Source organism: Simochromis diagramma, unplaced genomic scaffold (genome assembly GCF_900408965.1).
Source record: "Simochromis diagramma unplaced genomic scaffold, fSimDia1.1 OVJJ01000361.1, whole genome shotgun sequence".
In the NCBI taxonomy this organism is placed as follows: Eukaryota; Metazoa; Chordata; class Actinopteri; order Cichliformes; family Cichlidae; genus Simochromis; species Simochromis diagramma.
Window position 1 is genome coordinate 1,804,866 of NW_024386860.1, and position 16,890 is coordinate 1,821,755.

General features: G+C 38.8%; 2 protein-coding genes across 4 annotated transcripts; one reads left to right on the forward strand and one right to left on the reverse strand.

The window, feature by feature from the left end:
* Positions 1-3,616: 3,616 nt before the first annotated feature.
* Positions 3,617-10,432, reverse strand: trip13 (thyroid hormone receptor interactor 13). Of its 2 annotated transcripts, none has more exons than XM_040031131.1 (14): positions 10,332-10,432; positions 9,833-9,916; positions 9,386-9,545; positions 9,165-9,291; positions 7,620-7,675; positions 7,427-7,517; positions 7,264-7,336; positions 7,106-7,169; positions 6,929-7,015; positions 6,684-6,790; positions 5,994-6,147; positions 4,813-4,925; positions 4,649-4,718; positions 3,617-4,573 (listed from the first exon to the last, which is right to left on the reverse strand). In XM_040031131.1, exons 2-14 carry the CDS (start codon positions 9,904-9,906, stop codon positions 4,478-4,480), a joined length of 1,272 nt encoding a protein of 423 aa, XP_039887065.1. In that variant the 5' UTR covers positions 9,907-9,916; positions 10,332-10,432; the 3' UTR covers positions 3,617-4,477. The 2 variants fall into 2 exon arrangements, with proteins under 2 accessions (XP_039887065.1, XP_039887064.1); XM_040031130.1 differs by lacking the exon at positions 10,332-10,432 and adding an exon at positions 10,123-10,281.
* brd9 (bromodomain containing 9) lies at positions 10,398-16,672 on the forward strand. 2 transcript variants are annotated; one of them, XM_040031085.1, is made up of 17 exons: positions 10,401-10,577; positions 11,155-11,375; positions 11,757-11,894; positions 11,983-12,112; positions 12,206-12,263; positions 13,022-13,166; positions 13,278-13,388; positions 13,943-14,130; positions 14,307-14,439; positions 14,569-14,644; positions 14,759-14,854; positions 14,947-15,079; positions 15,167-15,278; positions 15,391-15,447; positions 15,556-15,661; positions 16,099-16,269; positions 16,376-16,672. In XM_040031085.1, the coding sequence occupies exons 1-17, from the start codon at positions 10,529-10,531 to the stop codon at positions 16,474-16,476; spliced, it is 2,025 nt and encodes a 674-aa protein (XP_039887019.1). In that variant the 5' UTR covers positions 10,401-10,528; the 3' UTR covers positions 16,477-16,672. The 2 variants fall into 2 exon arrangements, with proteins under 2 accessions (XP_039887018.1, XP_039887019.1); XM_040031084.1 differs by having other exon boundaries at positions 10,398-10,577; positions 14,307-14,644.
* The last annotated feature ends 218 nt before the right edge of the window (positions 16,673-16,890 follow it).

Here is a 16,890-nt window from a genome sequence, read left to right on the forward strand (position 1 = left end):
TTGAAATAGATTTGATCTACCATGTATACACGTATGCGTGATAAGGTTTTTAAAATGGAAATGTTGCCTACTCTGATATTAGATAGGCTGGTGGTATTTCTTTTAATTGATTGGTGTTAGCTTATTGGTTTTTGTTGCTATAACTGGTTATCATTTATAATGATTATTATTTACAAGAGTTGATTATTCTTATTTCTTATAGGCATAATAAAATGAAATTATCTCCAATACCCACCATCATTATCCAGGTCAAGTCACCCCCAACCCCCTGCCTAATTCAGACAAAACAGCTCTACAGATCACACCAAATCTCAGCTTGTGTCCAAACGTTTTGTTTTTGTTTTTGAATTTAAGACAGTATGCTATGATGTTGCTTTTTTATTGGAAATGCTATTTATTCCACTACTGAATACAAAAAAACTTGTGAGTTATTTCAAAATGTCATCTTGATAATGGAAAGTTTAAAGTTGCTTTCGAAGAAACACGTTCCATACACTTTGTATTTTGTATAATTTATCCTTTCGATAGTTTTTCATTTTTCCTATGTTCTCTTAGTACAGCTGTAACACACCTCTACCTCTACTTTGAAAAGTCAATTCCTTTTCCGGTTGCAGGTTATGTCTCTCTTGACCGTTAAACAATTATTGGCAGTTCATGAGCAGTTGAAAGCTGAACCATGTCCTCTGTTGGTGTCATCTTCCTTTTGACTCCATTCATGTTTTATCCCTAATTCATTTCTTGTAGGTTCATATTTATGGCAAATACTTTTCATTATTCTGTCATTTGTAGTTCTGTTTACACCAGAGGTCAGTTAATAACTGAATAAAAAAGGTGAATTATCTCCAAATAGCCTTGTGGTTATAAAACCTTGAAGAAAATTGTTGTAGCACAATTATTGCTGGACTATTTTACTACTTGCACATGCTCTGGGTTAGTGTCGTGAATGATTGAGGATCAGTGTTAGGTGGCATATATAGTTTGTTTGGTTTGTGGGAATACGGATAGGCTTCCTATTGTCGTTTCCAGTATTTGTTTTTCATATATGCACAGTAGATGCCAAAGATAACTATTGTTTATTGAAGACAGCCAGGAAGAACATGTTGTACTTCAGCCCAGCAGACTTCAAAAGCTCCTCAGCACTTTTATAGTTTGTTTCCTTTGGCACAGTGTTAAAAGAGCCCAATCGCAGGACACATTCCACGCGCTATATAAATATTAATTTACTACAGCAATGTCTCGCTCAGTGTGAAGCTAATGTTTCTGTTTTGTAAATGTTCCTCGGTCGTGCAAATCCTTTAAGAAATCAAGAAAGGTGTTACTTTGATCTTTTGTGTGGAAACCTAGACACAAACTGTTGTGATACACTCTGCTGTCTCCTCCACGTGCTGCTGTCACATCACAGTCGTGCACTTAAACCTTGTTGTTGGAGAGCTGCGTGGATGAGCATGTATTCTCAGAGCCACTGAAACATGTTATTCTTTCTGAGGGTGGTACTGTATGATAGCGTCCCACTTTTACTGCCATACCTTTAATGTGCAGCAGTATGGCTCTTTCTATCAGTGTGACTGCTATATGACTCCTCAAAGACGCAGAAATCTTAGATCACTGTCTGCGGTTGACAGGACGAGTCGACATTTGCATAGCTCATTGATGGCAGCTTCCTTTGATCCTACTTGCTGCGCCTAATTATCACAATTTCTTCATGCAGCCCGGCTCCCAGGATTCAGCCTCTTTACAAGGTATCTCTCCTTCATCCTCGTTCTCCTACGCCTTCTAACATCCTGCTTAAATGGATGACAAACATATGGGGTACAGAAATCTCAACAGACTCGAGAAACAACAACTGTTCATAATTTCTGACAGGACAGTCTTGACTGGGAACAGATACAGAGAGAGAGAGACAGAAAGAGCACGCTGCGGTTTTCTTCTGAGGGAAATGTTCATTTGGATAAAAGCACTAGTTTATGATCAAAGGCTGCCATGTAGAAGAATTGAAAAGCCAACACTGCTTCGGCTTTATGGGCTCTCAGTATGCATTTGTGCAATGGATGTGGATTACCATGCTGGCAAAGGCGCAAAGTATTTCTAAACTAACAACTGAGTATCACACTTTTAGACCAGCAATGTAAATCATAACCTCTTAAAAACTCAGAGGAGATGAGTGATAATTTCCATAGTTCGTGTGCAGCTTGGCTCACTTTCCTCTTACCGCGCATATAAGTAAGAGTGTAAGTTAACCCCCACCCCTCTATTTGAATCACCATTGGCACATAAAGGTATATTCCATTGCTTTCAGCAATGTACCTGAACAACGGTTGAGAGGATAAACATCAGACTGTTTGTTTTGTTTGGAGTTTTCTGACATTTTAAGTCTGCTTGAAACAGTGATAAAATCCCCATAACAATAAGGCTTTTGACTTTTCTTCCTTCTCCGGCTTGATTGCCTTTTAACAGCTGCCTGCTTTTGGAGAGACTACAGTGAAAAGAAAAAGGCCTGCAGACAGAGCAATTATGGTTTTATTTACCGTGCCCGTTCTTACAGCTCTCCCTTTCTCTACTACCCCCTTTTTCTCTCACCTTTGTAATCACTGATCAGATTAGAGACAAGTTGAGCTCCCTCATGTGATTCATCTTACTCAAAAATTCACTGACAAATAGATATAATGGGAGCCAAACAATTAGGTATAAAAGATAACATGGCACTAAAGGGGCAATTCACACAAATGCAGTCTTTATGCATGAGGGGAAATCCATTCTGGGTTGGTCTTAATTATAACATAAATCTTCTTTTTTTTTCCATCTTAATTATAGACCTTTGACAGCATAATCAAATCCACCAATAAAATAATTACGAGCTTAATAAAACACGCAGTAAAGGTCACTGTAAAGGTGACAGTGTTATGATTGAGCAGGTCTGGAGCGTGCAAATGAAGACAAATCCAACATTTGCTTTCCTTTTACATTCAGGAACAGCCTACAGGATTCACCTTTGAAGTGGAATGAAAAAGCTGTTGCCAGCAACAAACAAAGGGCACATTGTTTGAAGCCGGCAGCTGACATGCAAAGCAGCAAAGCATTCACAGAATGCAAAACATGTTCATACGAACAACGAAACCACCGATCTGTTCGTATAAACTGTGTACAGGAGTGACGCATTTCAAACTCAGTCATCTTTCAACCTTTTGGTTTTTAGTCCACAATGGAAGACCGCAACATGTAAAAGCTCACAGTCCCAAATCATAACCATGAATCACTTTAAATTCCCGTGCATGGGCCTGTATCATAAAGGAGGAATATTACGTAGAACTGCTCTTTTGTTGCTTTGTTGTAAGGTAACATTTGATATTTGCAGGACTTTGTTGGTAACCCTCCCAAAAAAAAAACCCATTGTTCATCTAGTTGATACAAACTTACCACAAGATTAAATGCAATTAGCTTTTATTGCCACCTTATCGTGGTCCATCTTGTCTTATTGCCCTTTCTGAGACAACCATGCAAATCAGAATCTGTAATAAACTGAATTCTGTTTATGTCTAGAACTGCATTACAGCCTCATTGCGCCCCCAAGTGGTGGACTTAGTGTATTAAAATTTCCAAAATGCATCCGACACTGCAATCAGGAAACAATGCTGTTTATTACAATGTTATATACAAAATTAAACCAATAAACAACAAACCCAGATAGTTTAAATTGGATTTATCACATTCATTTATAAAAAAAACAAACAAACAAACAAACAAACAAACATGCGAACAGAGCACAAAGCAGATTGTATGTGAAGGGTAAAGTCCACTCACGTTTTTGTTTTGTTTTTTTGCATCGAGTGATTCATGCACAGGCATAAACCCCCTCTGTAGGGGATGCAGCCAGCTGAGCTTACAAACTTGTCAGGTGAAATAAGCGACCTTGAATGGGACCAATTAACAAGAACACATAATAACACACACAGGTTAACCGTTCATAACAAACAGCAACATGTTTACTATATTTTGGATTTGTTGTCCGGTGAGTCAGTTGGCCCATTGTGGGACTCACAAGTTGTCATGTCAGCATAGCTACACACTGACTGATCTAATGTCTGTGCACAAATAGTATAGGTTTAAAAAAAGAAAAACAAAAAGAAACAGTTATGGTTAAAGCAACAAATATTAAATACTTTGGAAGTGAGAAAAGAGTAAACATATTTGTTAATAGCATATAAAACAAAGAAAAATTCAAGCATTGGGGGCTACAACTTAAAATTACAATTCCTCTGTCGACATAGATATGGTCTTGGTCATTTAAGAGAGTAGCACCAGCAAAATTACCTGAATAAACACTTTTGTGTTACAGCACTTGTTAAAATAGCATTTGTGTGTATGTATATTGAATGTAGTGCTGACAAATGAACTGATTAAGCTCTATAAAAAAGATGTTTTATAGGTTTTAAACCACAAACAAGGCACAATCAGTCAGCCTGTGGGAATTTCAGCAGGTTCAGATACCATTGACCAAGTTAGCTTTTTCCTCCTTCTGTTTTTCCACAGCTTGGCCCATAGCCTCCAGAAACCTCTCAAGCGTTACTGTTGGTGTCTGCAAGACAACAAACCATTTTAAAAAGCCCATGTGAATCTTATGTTTGTCAGGAGAAAACAATCAAATACCTACCTTTACAAAGAGTGCATGGGCTATAAATGGTAACTTCCTGAGTGCTCTTCCGCTCAAACCTTTGCTTTTTCTGAAAAGAAAAAGAAAAAACTGAGCATTGGCCTCCATCTCTTTTCGCTTCCCACACTCTGATTTAGATGCTGCTTATTGGAGTGCGCACTTACATAGCAATGTTCCTCAGGTTTAGACTGTGTTCGGACACCTCACTCTTTGCAAAGCCCATAGTCTCGAGCTCAAACATGGTAAACAGCTGCTGCCGGGGGTAGATGATCTGGCACTGTGTACATCCGAGATCACAACTCAGAGACGTGTCGGAAAAAAATTGCATTTCATTTACATAAGCTGAATTTTAAAAGTGCCTCTTGTGATTTTTCTGTCAAGAAATTTCTGCAAAAAACCTAAATACAGGAAGAATGTCCTGTGTGAGAAAACTGAGAATTAATGTTAATTTAACAGCTAGTCACTGGCCCGTACAGACCTTTGCACATCTGTAGTCCTTTGTCGCACTGCAATTACAAAGCATACGTGACTTTGGGATGTTTTTAGCTCAAATTTTTAATTTACACTTGGTGGTCTGTTCAGATTGGATCACATTCACAAAATAAACGAACCGCTCTGGAGTTCCTTTGGAGACCACCTCCTCCAAATGTTCTCGTGGGGTTGTTTTGTTTTGCACCTGAATGCACTTATTTGCATCCAAATATGTCACATTTGACCTCTGACCTTACTTTTACATTTCACATCTTTCAAGTTGAACCCAAAATGCATTTTATCTTTTCAAGAGAATGAGCTGCCTAGTTAGATGTGTACTGTAGTAAAATTTCATATTATACAACATAACAAGCCCAAGTTACAAATCAGTACCGCTTTGCTTTCCTTAAATATGCTTAAATTGTATTTTGCACCGTGACTTTTTTTTTTTTTTTTTTTTTTTTAAATTGTTCTATCAATATTTTGTTGGAATAAACTGCTATATGGACATTATGTAGCCCTTTTATCAAGAGCAGTTTACAGTGTCTTCATTCAGTTACACAAACACTCATACAGAGATTGCAAGGTACAATGCCTGGCACTGGACAGCATGGTGGGCACTGCACCAGATGGCTGCCATACGTATGTAACATTTCAGGAAACTGACATTCGTTTCCTACTGGCAAAGTGCTCTTTTTGGTCAGGTGGTTACTACGCAATATGGTGACATCATAATATCTATTATAGACCTGTATGCCAAGTTTGGTTGCCCACCTCGTGATCGTGTAGTTGCAATTTTAGATGGAAAAACAATTAAGTCAGATGTGTTTCACTTTAGAAGTGGAAATAAACAGCTGCCAGATTACTGGATTACCTTCATCAGCTCCTCCAGGCAGGAGAGGTAGATGTTGTAAATGCCTTTTTCAGATGGCGGTCCGATGTACTGCTTGATATCAGCTCTGTCTACAAAGGCCAAGTCGATTTTTTCTGTCACATTGGAGGTCGTCAAGATCACTACATTGGAATGTCTGAAATTTCAGCCCAATAGCCAACACAGAACAACTTGTTTAAAGTAGGACATAATAAGTAAATAATCCATCCATCTACTTTCTGTCACTCCAAGTTTGGGTCAGTAGCAGTTTTAGCAGAGAAACTCAGACTTCAGTCTCCACAGCCACCCTAAAAGGTTACGTCTCATGGAAATGTTATGTTCCAAGTCAGCCAAGAGACATATTGTCTTCAAGTATGCCCCAGTTCTGCCTCAGAGCCTCCTGTTTAGATGCCCAAACCATATCAGCTGCTCTTTTCAATGTAGAGGTGTAGCAGCTCAGCTCTGGGCTCCTCCTCTGTCTTAAAGGGAGAACCAAGATACCCTACAGAGGAAGCTCATTTCCACCACTTCTCTCTGCAATTCCAATCTTTTGGTCTCTACTGAAAGCTTTTAACCATGTGTTAAACAACAGCTTCATTTTCACACTGCTCTCTCTCCACTACAACAGACTAGTACAGAGTCGATCTCTAATTTAAAACAAATAAAATCACTAAGAAAGGTTTGCATTCTGACCGTTTGATCTGGTCCAGCTGCGTGAGGACTGAGTTGACCACACGAATGGCATCAGAAGGCTCTGTTCCTGCCTGGCAGGCATTTCTTGCTGCTGTCAAACTCTCCACCTGTTCACAAAAGAGAAACCGTTTCAATCACACTTCAACATAACAAAGTACAACCAGTTGGCAAGAAGTTCTCCTGTCTTAGATAAACATAAAAGACACAGAAGCAAATCAAAATGAAATAAATACACTTCATTTTACCTCATCAATCAGAACAAACACAAGAGCGTCTTTGTCATCAATCAGCTGTTGGATCTTTTGAAACATCTTTGTGACCAGCTTGCCACTCTGTGAAAAATAGGCATAATTAGCTACAGGAGACATTACGAGTAACAAAAGCATTTAAAAAAAAGAAAAGAAAAAAAGACCCAGGTGTACCTCTGAGAACCACTTTGAGAACAAACTGTGGCTGTTTATCTCAACAAATTGGCCATATAAATACCTGCAGGGGAGAAAGAAAAAATGTGTATTTGGAAATGAAAAGTGCTGGTGTAGTCATAGCTGGAGCGGTTTCACTAGAATGAGGACGATCTTACCGACTTGACAGTCTGATTGACAGTTTCTGGGCGAGAGCTTTGCACAGTGATGTTTTCCCTGTGCCTGGAGGTCCTGAATGTGGGCAAACAAAGAGAGACAGTCAATACTCTTTGTTCCAATGTAATAACAATCACTGTAGAAATTCCCTTCTTAAATATTTACCATGAAGCAGAACAACACGATTCCATGAAATCAGGTTGCTGTCAACGTTTTTGTCTGAGAAATAAATTGTTGTTGTGACATAATCCAGGAGCTAGAGAAAAGGGGAAATAAGGTAAAGTTAAGAAGCATTAGGTTACACATCAGGTTATTTGATCATTTTTCCTAATTCCTAAACAGCTGTAATTTATTTTACCTGAGTTTTGACTCCAGTTTCATAAACCAGACTTTCCCAAATCCCATGAAATTCAGCTGTTAAAAAGAAAAAAGCAATTTAACATATATAATAGAACAGAAAATGCTTATGAGCTACAAGAAAAAAAATATCATCCTCAGTAGCGCAACACGCTCACCAAGCTTTACACCCACAGATCTCGAATGCTAAACCAAGATTATTTTATTTTTATCCCATAAAAAGAAGAAATAAAAAGCAGATGCTCCACCAGCAACATGGCAGCAGGATCTTGAGGCCTGTTTGACAGAAACATGTAGCCTGTACATTTGTAACAAGAACATCAGAATGTAAAATACTGATACATTTGCAAAGTAGGTTTTGGTCATGCTGGATTCAAACACACAAATGAAATCCCAATTTTGATACTAGCAAAAAGTAAAGAAACGTTTAAATAAGCGCTAGATTTTCACAATTCTTTCTGCTGTATAATACTCATTCCTACTCTTAATATGATCCATAAACATTTCAGCACAGACCTTGTACCATGAAGATACAAAAATGTCATTTAAAAAGATTTTGGTTAAAATATGTCAGTTTGTAACTCAATGCAGGAAGATTGCAGGGTCACATGGATCCAATATCTTCTCCCCCTCCTTTTTTTAAAGCTGCGTTGGAGACGTATCGTGACCATCAGTCATTGCTCTCCAGTCCTTTACTCCCTGTTAAATGAGATGTTTTTTCTGAGAACCTCCTGATGATAGATGTTGCTGGAACATACCCAAACGACCATTTCCATCCTACATACATCCTATATTATACTATTATCCTCCACTATACGCAGATGCCGTCACATTGACTGTCCAAATATCTAATAAAAAAACAAGATGGTCCACAGAACAATGAAAAGAAGATCCAGCATTTGGTGATACAGTCCTCTAAAAACAACCTTGACCTTAATGTTAAAGAGACCAAAGAAATGATGTCTATATTGCTGAGGACTTGATTTGGTCTCTTTATCTCCCATCTGATAAAGAAGGCCCAGTGTCGCCACCACTTCATGAGGTGGCTGAAAAGGGCCCATTTGTCACAAAACAAGTTTCTCCACTTCTCCAGCTTCACCACTGTACAAATATTATAGCATTATTTTCCATGTTCCCATCTTACAGTTTGGTACAGCAACTCTGCCTTGGCTGACGAAAGGGCACTGCAGAGGAAAGTCACAGCAGCTGAGCGTACTGTTAGCAATCAGCTACCTGTTATCAGAGATATCTACCAAAAAACACTGCCACCAAGTGTTTTTGAAATGCCACCAAGGCTCATTTTTTCCTTTCTCCACCCCAGGACAGTAAATCTCTCATGTCTCTATAACAATATGTTGCAAAGTCCTTTATGAATGACTTATTAAATGCATAGTCATACAATGTTTTGCACACAATCACTAGACCAGAAACTGTCACACACTGCCAACAACAACAACAACAACTGCAACCTACCTATAAGAGACAATTTATTGCACTGGTTTTGCTTTAATGACAGTAAAGCGAATTAAACTGAACGCAGTGTTACCTGCAGGCAGCAACCAGTGGTTTGCTGCTGAAAGCTCCTCATCCTCCTCCAAAGTGAGCATGCTAGGTCCATCTTCGCTCAGTGTGAAGATGTGAAAAGAGACACAGCAGTTCTTCAAATCAAGGGGCTGAAAGGGAGAATAAAAATTAATAAGTATAAAGCTTTACTAATACAATGATACTGCAGAGCTTTCATCCCCAAAACAAACTGAAATAACAGACCTGTGTAACTATTTCTTCTAGATCAGCTATAACCACAGATGCCACATGCTTCTGAAGGAAGTCATCGTCAAACTCTGTCCATGCGTAGTTTCCAAACACCATGCTGTGACAGTTCAGTAAACTCTGAACATGCATTTTCACCTCAGACCGTTTAGCTGTGCTGAAATATGAAAGACAAATCACAAATCACAAGAAGGCATGCGTGTATATATCTAGCTTCTGGCTGGTACTATGACAATACCATTGCTGATTTGTTTTAAACAAACGTTATCGTCAGACATGACTTGAAACATATTTAAATCTTTGGTGGAAAAAAAGGAGTCATTTGAGTTCAAAGGGTCAAAGTAAACCAAAGGAGGCATTTTAGCTTTTCATGTCCTTTATCACCTGTGTATGGGTTTGACCTAATAATAACTTCACTGTTTACACTAGGATTAAACTACCCACCTGTCAGATTTAACGTGAACTTCCACATGGATTTTTGGTGTGAGGTTTCCCGTCTCCATCCTGTCATCCTCCATTGCCGAAGAACTGTGAACACCAGAGCAATAACTGCGGCTTTAACAACAGCAAGTCTCAGAGGGCTTCTGTATTTTATTAAGTACTGAACAAAAACCCATCACTACATCGCGTTAGCAAGCTAGCTAACCCAGGTAAGGCTGTAAACGTGAGCTAGCTGACCCAGCTGCCTCATATGAACAAAACAACCTGCTGAGGTGACAAAACAAAACCCAAACCTTAAAACATTAGCGTCGTCAAACTGTTTAGTCGTATCAATCAAACATCTGGTGTATTTTTACTATCAACCGTGTGCTGCCGATATTTATGAGTCGAATTCCGCGCGTTTTGTTTAAACCGGAAATACAACAGTAGTTTTTGTAGCGTCACATCTGCCCACCGTCTCTCTTGATTTTTTTTTTTTTTTTGATACAGCTTGTAAACTCACTGTCCGACCCATACTCCGGAACAGTAGGAGGCGGTAATGCTCTTTTACGTTGGTTGCCAACCGCCGTTAAACACAAAGAAGAAGAAGAAGACCGTCTCTCTCTTGTTGCTAACATCGTAACTCGTCATAGCTAGGCTAACGCTAGCGACCAGTGTTAATTGGAATAAATTTACGACTTTGAGAATTTGAACAGAAACATGGGGAAAAAACATAAGAAGCATAAACCGGAATGGAGAACAGTTGACGGTACATTAGAGCACATTTTATTTGCACACCGAGCGCTCACTGCAGCGTCGCTTTTGTTCTAGCTAGCATTATGTTAGCTAGCATTAAAGCTGACAGAGTTTAGTTTATGTATAGTAGCTACATTCATTCATTCATTCATTCATTCATTCATTCATTCATTCATTCATCTACTGGTGGAATTATGTATAGCTAAAATCTCGCATTAATCACTTTGCTGCATTACGTTGTATACTATGTTCTTATTGTTGTTTGTTTTACGTTATAAATTATTATAAAACACTTCTAAAAACTACAAACTGTATTTGGGTTGTAAGTAGGAAAAAAATACATAAACAACATAAAAATACATGCATACATAAAAAATAAACAACAAAGAGATTATTATGCCTTATATTTTATATAAACCAGAGAGCTTATCATGCCTTTTTTAATATAATAACCAGTTTGGCGTGTAAAGTCCTTCGTTTTTCTAAAGAAAATCTGCATGTTAATGTCAACTTCTTTCATACTGCCCTTCTACTTTGTCGCTGCTATTGCCTGACACAATACCTTTACCAATTCTTCGTTTTGGTTGTAGACTATGAGGACAAAGCTCTTGAGAAGCCTCTGAAGCTTGTGCTCAAAGTTGGAGGAAGCGAAGTGACTGAACTCTCTGGGTCCGGCCATGACTCCAGCTACTACGATGACAGATCAGACCACGAGCGAGAACGTCACAAAGAAAAGAAGAAAAAGAAGAAGAAAAAATCTGAAAAGGATAAAGACAAATATGTAGATGATGAGGAGAGAAGGCGAAGAAAGGTTAGGTAGCTGAATTTCGTTCTTCTGCGTGACTAATGCACCATTTACTACTTTAAGTTGTTTGTTTTTTAATTGGCTTTCATTTCATTGGGGTGGCTGTAGCTCAGGAGGTAGAGCAGGTCATCTACTGATCAGAAGGTTGGTGGTTTGATCTCTGGCTGCTCCAGTCTGCATGCCATATATCTTTGGGCAAGATACTGATACTGATGCTCTCTGATGCATCCATTGACGTATGAATGTTTTTGATTGGTAGATTGCACTTAAGTGTCAAAGACAGTGCTTGTGTGAATGAAGCTCCTTGTATAAAGCGTTTTGGGTGCTCTGGGAGAGTAGAAAAGTGCTATATAACAATCAGTCCATTTACTGTTTACCATTTCACAGGAGGAGAAAAGGAAGAAGAGGGAGCGGGAGCAGAGTGAATCAGAGGCGGCAGCAGTGACTGTTGCTAGTAGTAGTAGTGGTGGTGGTGGTGCTGGACCTGTTGAACCATTCACACTGTCAAAAAGTATTGGATTGGAGGTGATAAAACTTAAATCTTAAGATTGTGACCAATAAATTATTTATGGTTATTTTTGACAAGTTGTTCACATTCTGTGTGTCTCTACAGCCAGAAGAGAAAAAGAAGAAGAAAGAAAGGTTTGAAATAGAGCCCGAAGGGGAGGAGTTTCACCCCACTGTGAAGGTGGACGTAGAACAACCAGGAGACAGGCCAGTCAGAGCGTGCCGGACACAGCAAGGCAAGACTACCTGTCTATAAGCGCATACAGTTTTTACAAGCATTTTTTATTTGGGCAAAAATTTACTTGTAAGTTTATGTTTGCCCGATTTAGAGAATGAGTCCACACCACGGCAACAGCTGCTAGAACACTTTCTGAGGCAGCTGCAGAGGTAAGAACAATGTTGTCTGTTTACAGCAAAATCTTCCAAATGCAGGCACCGCAGATGCCTTCATTGCATTTGATACCCTCAAATGAAAGCTGAGTCTACACATTATGTCCATGTCCATTATGTAACTATAACTAGAAAATGTTTCGGTAAACAGGTAAAAAAAAACAGAACTTGTGTCAGTGTCCAAATATATGTGGCCCTAACTGTACATATTACGATGAGCGCAGTCCACAGTAGTTCTGTTTCCTTTTTTATACCAGTAGGTTAAAAATGTCAGTTTTGCATGTGTCTTTTCCCACAGTCCACTTGGCAGATTAGCATGAGCTTAGATAAACAAATATATTCTCTTAGAGAGGGAGGTTCGCATTACTTTCCTGCTAATAATGCTCTAAAAATAGAGCATTTTGCATTTGCTGTTCTGTCGTGGAACACCAGCATGCTACATTTTGAACATGGCCAATAAATATCGCTCCTTTGACATGCTTTCAAACATTAACCTAGCAGATAATGAATTATTATTCTTTTAAAGAACTGAGGGGAAGCCCTGTTTGTTTATCACAGATTACAAAATGTGGCATGTGAATAAGGCTACATTATGAAATTCTTTGTTTGATAAAAGCACAGCAAGATCCATTAATAATGACCATTTTGACCTGAAAGATAACATTCTTGATCAGATCAGAACACTGGGCATGTCTAAACAAGTCTAAAAGCTGGTGCTTTCAATAACATTGATGGTGTGTCTCTCATCTTTCCAGGAAAGATCCCCATGGGTTCTTTGCATCTCCAGTAACAGATGCAATCGCTCCTGGTTACTCAATGATCATCAAACATCCTATGGACTTCAGCACCATGAAAGACAAGAATAGAAACAATGACTATAAAACAGTAACAGAATTTAAGGTGAGGGTGCCTTTAACATCTAATTGTGAATTAGATTTTCTTCCCAGCTTAAAGATGTTGGGCATTAAACCTGCAGCCTTCATAGTTGACTGAACACTTTTTGTTCCTCAGGCTGATTTTAAACTGATGTGTGACAATGCCATGGTATACAACCGACCAGAGACTGTCTACTACAAGGCTGCAAAGAAATTGCTTCACACAGGATTCAAGATGATGAGCAAGGTAACACGGTCAAGCAAACCAAAGGCAAAAACACTTTATTCATTTGTTATAACAACAGTGTATGATTGTTGTTGATGTGTACATTATATTGTTGTTTTATAAAGATAAAACAGCAAAGCAACAGAGATCACAAAGGAAGTTATTAGCAGTCAAATCATGTTCCATACACAGTGTGTTCCACAGTTATGGAATATATTCAAAGCGCTGTTATTTTTAGTAGCAGAGTTGTACGACTCTCACATACAAATAAAACTGATTTGGGTGTTGCAATCCAACGAATCACTCCGAAGATATACCATTAATTTAAACAATATTCAATCGACTGCAAATGTTGTTAACTAATGCTACTAGTAATGCAAACCTTGATGTTCTAAACCTAAAACTTGAGGATATACGTTTTTGCTTTGGTTAAAATATACTGTCACATGTTTATGGAATCAGTACAAATGCTTTACTACCAATATCATTGTTTATTATTGCTTTTCCATAAAAGTGGAATTTATGTAATGAATGTAAATATTGTGTCTTTTTTTTTCTTTCTACTCGTTGTCCAGGAACGGCTTTTGGCTCTGAAACGCAGCATGTCATTCATGCAGGACATGGATTTTACCCAGCAAGCAGCCATTTTGGGGGATGAAGACCTGACAGCTGACATTCCTCCTCCAGAGACAATCCACATTCCAATGGAATCTCCAAGGAAGCCCAGGAAGCAGCCAGCCAAGGACATGAAGGAAGTCATCAGGTATTCCCTGAACAGTGTCTACATTTCATGTCACCTTTACTTTTTTTGCAAACGTGTTCAGACTAACATATTCAGAGAAGACAGTGGGGAAGTGCTTGACACCGGATGCATTGTGAATCTTGTCACACAACACCTCGTCTGTATACTGATACTGTGTAACATTTCTGCCGTCTCAGTTACCTGTATGAACCAGAGGGAAACGCATGCAGCTTGACTGACAGCACAGCAGAGGAGCATGTTCTGGCACTGGTTGAACATTCTGCAGATGAAGCTCACGACCGCATCAACAGATACATGCCAAACTCCAAGGTTTTACACTTTGAACACTTTTTATACAATCCAGTTGTATCCAATGTTTACACAAGTTATAGCTCTTTTTTATTATTAGAGCTGACAGCTTTTAAAGCGTTTAATTTACCCAGTGTTTTGCTTTTTCAGATGGGGTATTTGCGTAAGGAGTCTGACAGTTCTCTTTTGTATACTGTTGTAAATCAACTCGATCCTGATGCAGAAGGTTTGCTACCACTACATGGCCTTTTATATATCTACTAAAACCTTTTTATTTCTGCTATATCATTATAATATGTGATATCTCTGTAAGAACCCGGTTTGATTTATTGTTTTGCAGAGGAAGAGACCCATAAAGTGGATCTAAGTTCTCTGTCAAATAAGCTTCTGCCTGGGTTAACAACCCTGGGCTTCAAAGATGACAGGAGACACAAAGGTATGTGATAATATATACTTTCATTGATTTACTTAATCTTAATTATTTTAAATAGTTCATGCTTTTTAACAAGTTTCTTTCTCTTTGTATAGTGACCTTTCTTAGCAGTGCCTACAACGTCCAGAGCCTCCAGAAGAACTCTGTCTTTGCAGACTTGTTACCTGATGAGATGGACATGCTCTATTCAGCCTATGGAGATGACACAGGGGTTCAGTGCGCTTTAAGGTAGGCAGTGATTTTATTGATCGCACTGATAAATTATCCAGTTGTGGTAAGTTTTTCATTTTTGATCATCTTTTTTCACTACTTAAGTATACAGGAGTTTGTCAAGGGCTGCAGCGGTGTCACCAAGCATTGGGTTGACGGGCTCCTGGACAAGATGACCGCAGGCGATCACACAAAATCTGTCAATCAGATACGACAGGTATAGTCTCTTTTTTTTTTTTCTTCTTCTTCTTTTTCTTTTTTTGCTTGCTTAAAGAAAAGTTTAGTTCCTCTGCTGCGTTTACGAAGCTTCTTTATTTGTAACGTTTCAGAAGAGAAATATAATGCTGAAACCTGACGAAACCAAGTCGAACATCTGTGACATGCAGGTACGCTGTGGCTCTCATGAAAGGAGATACTATAATATGTTTTGATTATTGTTTTTCTTGTTTCAACTGAAATGATTGACTAATTCAAGCTGGATATTTTCTGTTCAGATGGCAGACGGAGCTGGCCTGGGAGAGGGGAGTTCAGTGCTGGATTTCATGTCAATGAAGACTTATCCAGATATGTCTCTGGATATCACCATGCTTAACTCATTAGGTGATTGTTCTCTATCAACATGCTGTATATACGTTCATATTTCTATATCAGTAATTCAGATACAATGACATTTAGATAAGAGAAGCCAGGTAGTGATGTTACCATAGGGGTAGGTAAATATTTGGAGTTGCTGGAATAAAGGGCATTATTTTCATGTAAACATGTTTACTATTTTTCAGCACATGCGGCAGCCACGTCTCCTTCATTGGCATAGAACAGAAATGCTGAATTTGCTGTTTCACTTTCTTTTCCAGTGAATCTGTACTCAAAGTTTAGAGGAGCTTTCTGTGGGAAAAATGTATAATGTTCTGCTTAACAAAATTCAGCTGAATTGTGCAAGTTTTAGTTTAGTTTTTTATGGATGTGCGCCCTTATTAAGGTCGCATGAAGTGCCCTTTAATTCCCGATAATGAAGCCATATTTTTTTTTTATATCAGGCAAAACGGTGAAAAAAGAGCCAGGTAATGAGGAGGGCCAGCAGCCTTTTGATGATGCTGATAAACTCCTGCAGGAGTTCCAAGAAGCGCAGGTGGATAGAGTTGGTTCCAGACCCTCATCCAACCTGTCCTCACTCTCTAATGCCTCCGAGAGGGACCAGCACCACTTAGGTATCTCCAGCAAATGCCTTCTTTTCCCTTTATTTTAATGATTATATGAAATGAGCTACTAGTGCCAGCAATACAACATAAGAACCATTTTTTCGTGCATCCATAGGGAGCCCATCTCATCTGGGTGTTGGGGACCAGTCTGAAATGGTTCATGATCCCTATGAGTTCCTGCAGTCTCCAGAGCCAGAGAACACGGCCAACGGCTGACCACACACTGCCGCACTGTTATCCTGTTGCTAACCACTCTGGCTACTCTGTTATGGACTGTTGAATTGCCGTGAAGAAAGCAGGAGCCTCAGACCTTTGTTAAAGACTGAACATAAGTGTACAGACTAGTGTGATTGTGTGCTTTTGTATGAGTTGCAGCACTTGAAAAATAAATGTTTGTGCCTGTGTTTGTGAATGTGTGCACTCAGTTATTGGACACAAATCTTTTACTTATTCTGATTATACACAGTGTTGTTAAAAAGCATTTGCCCTCTTTTTTTTGCATGTAAATGCAAAATGCAGTTTTTAAATGCTGTTTTCATTTATTAAGGTAAAGAGCAGAATTCATGGTTCCAGCAATTAGTCGTCCAGCCCCAGACGATAATACTATCACCACTATGGACTGCTGGTGTG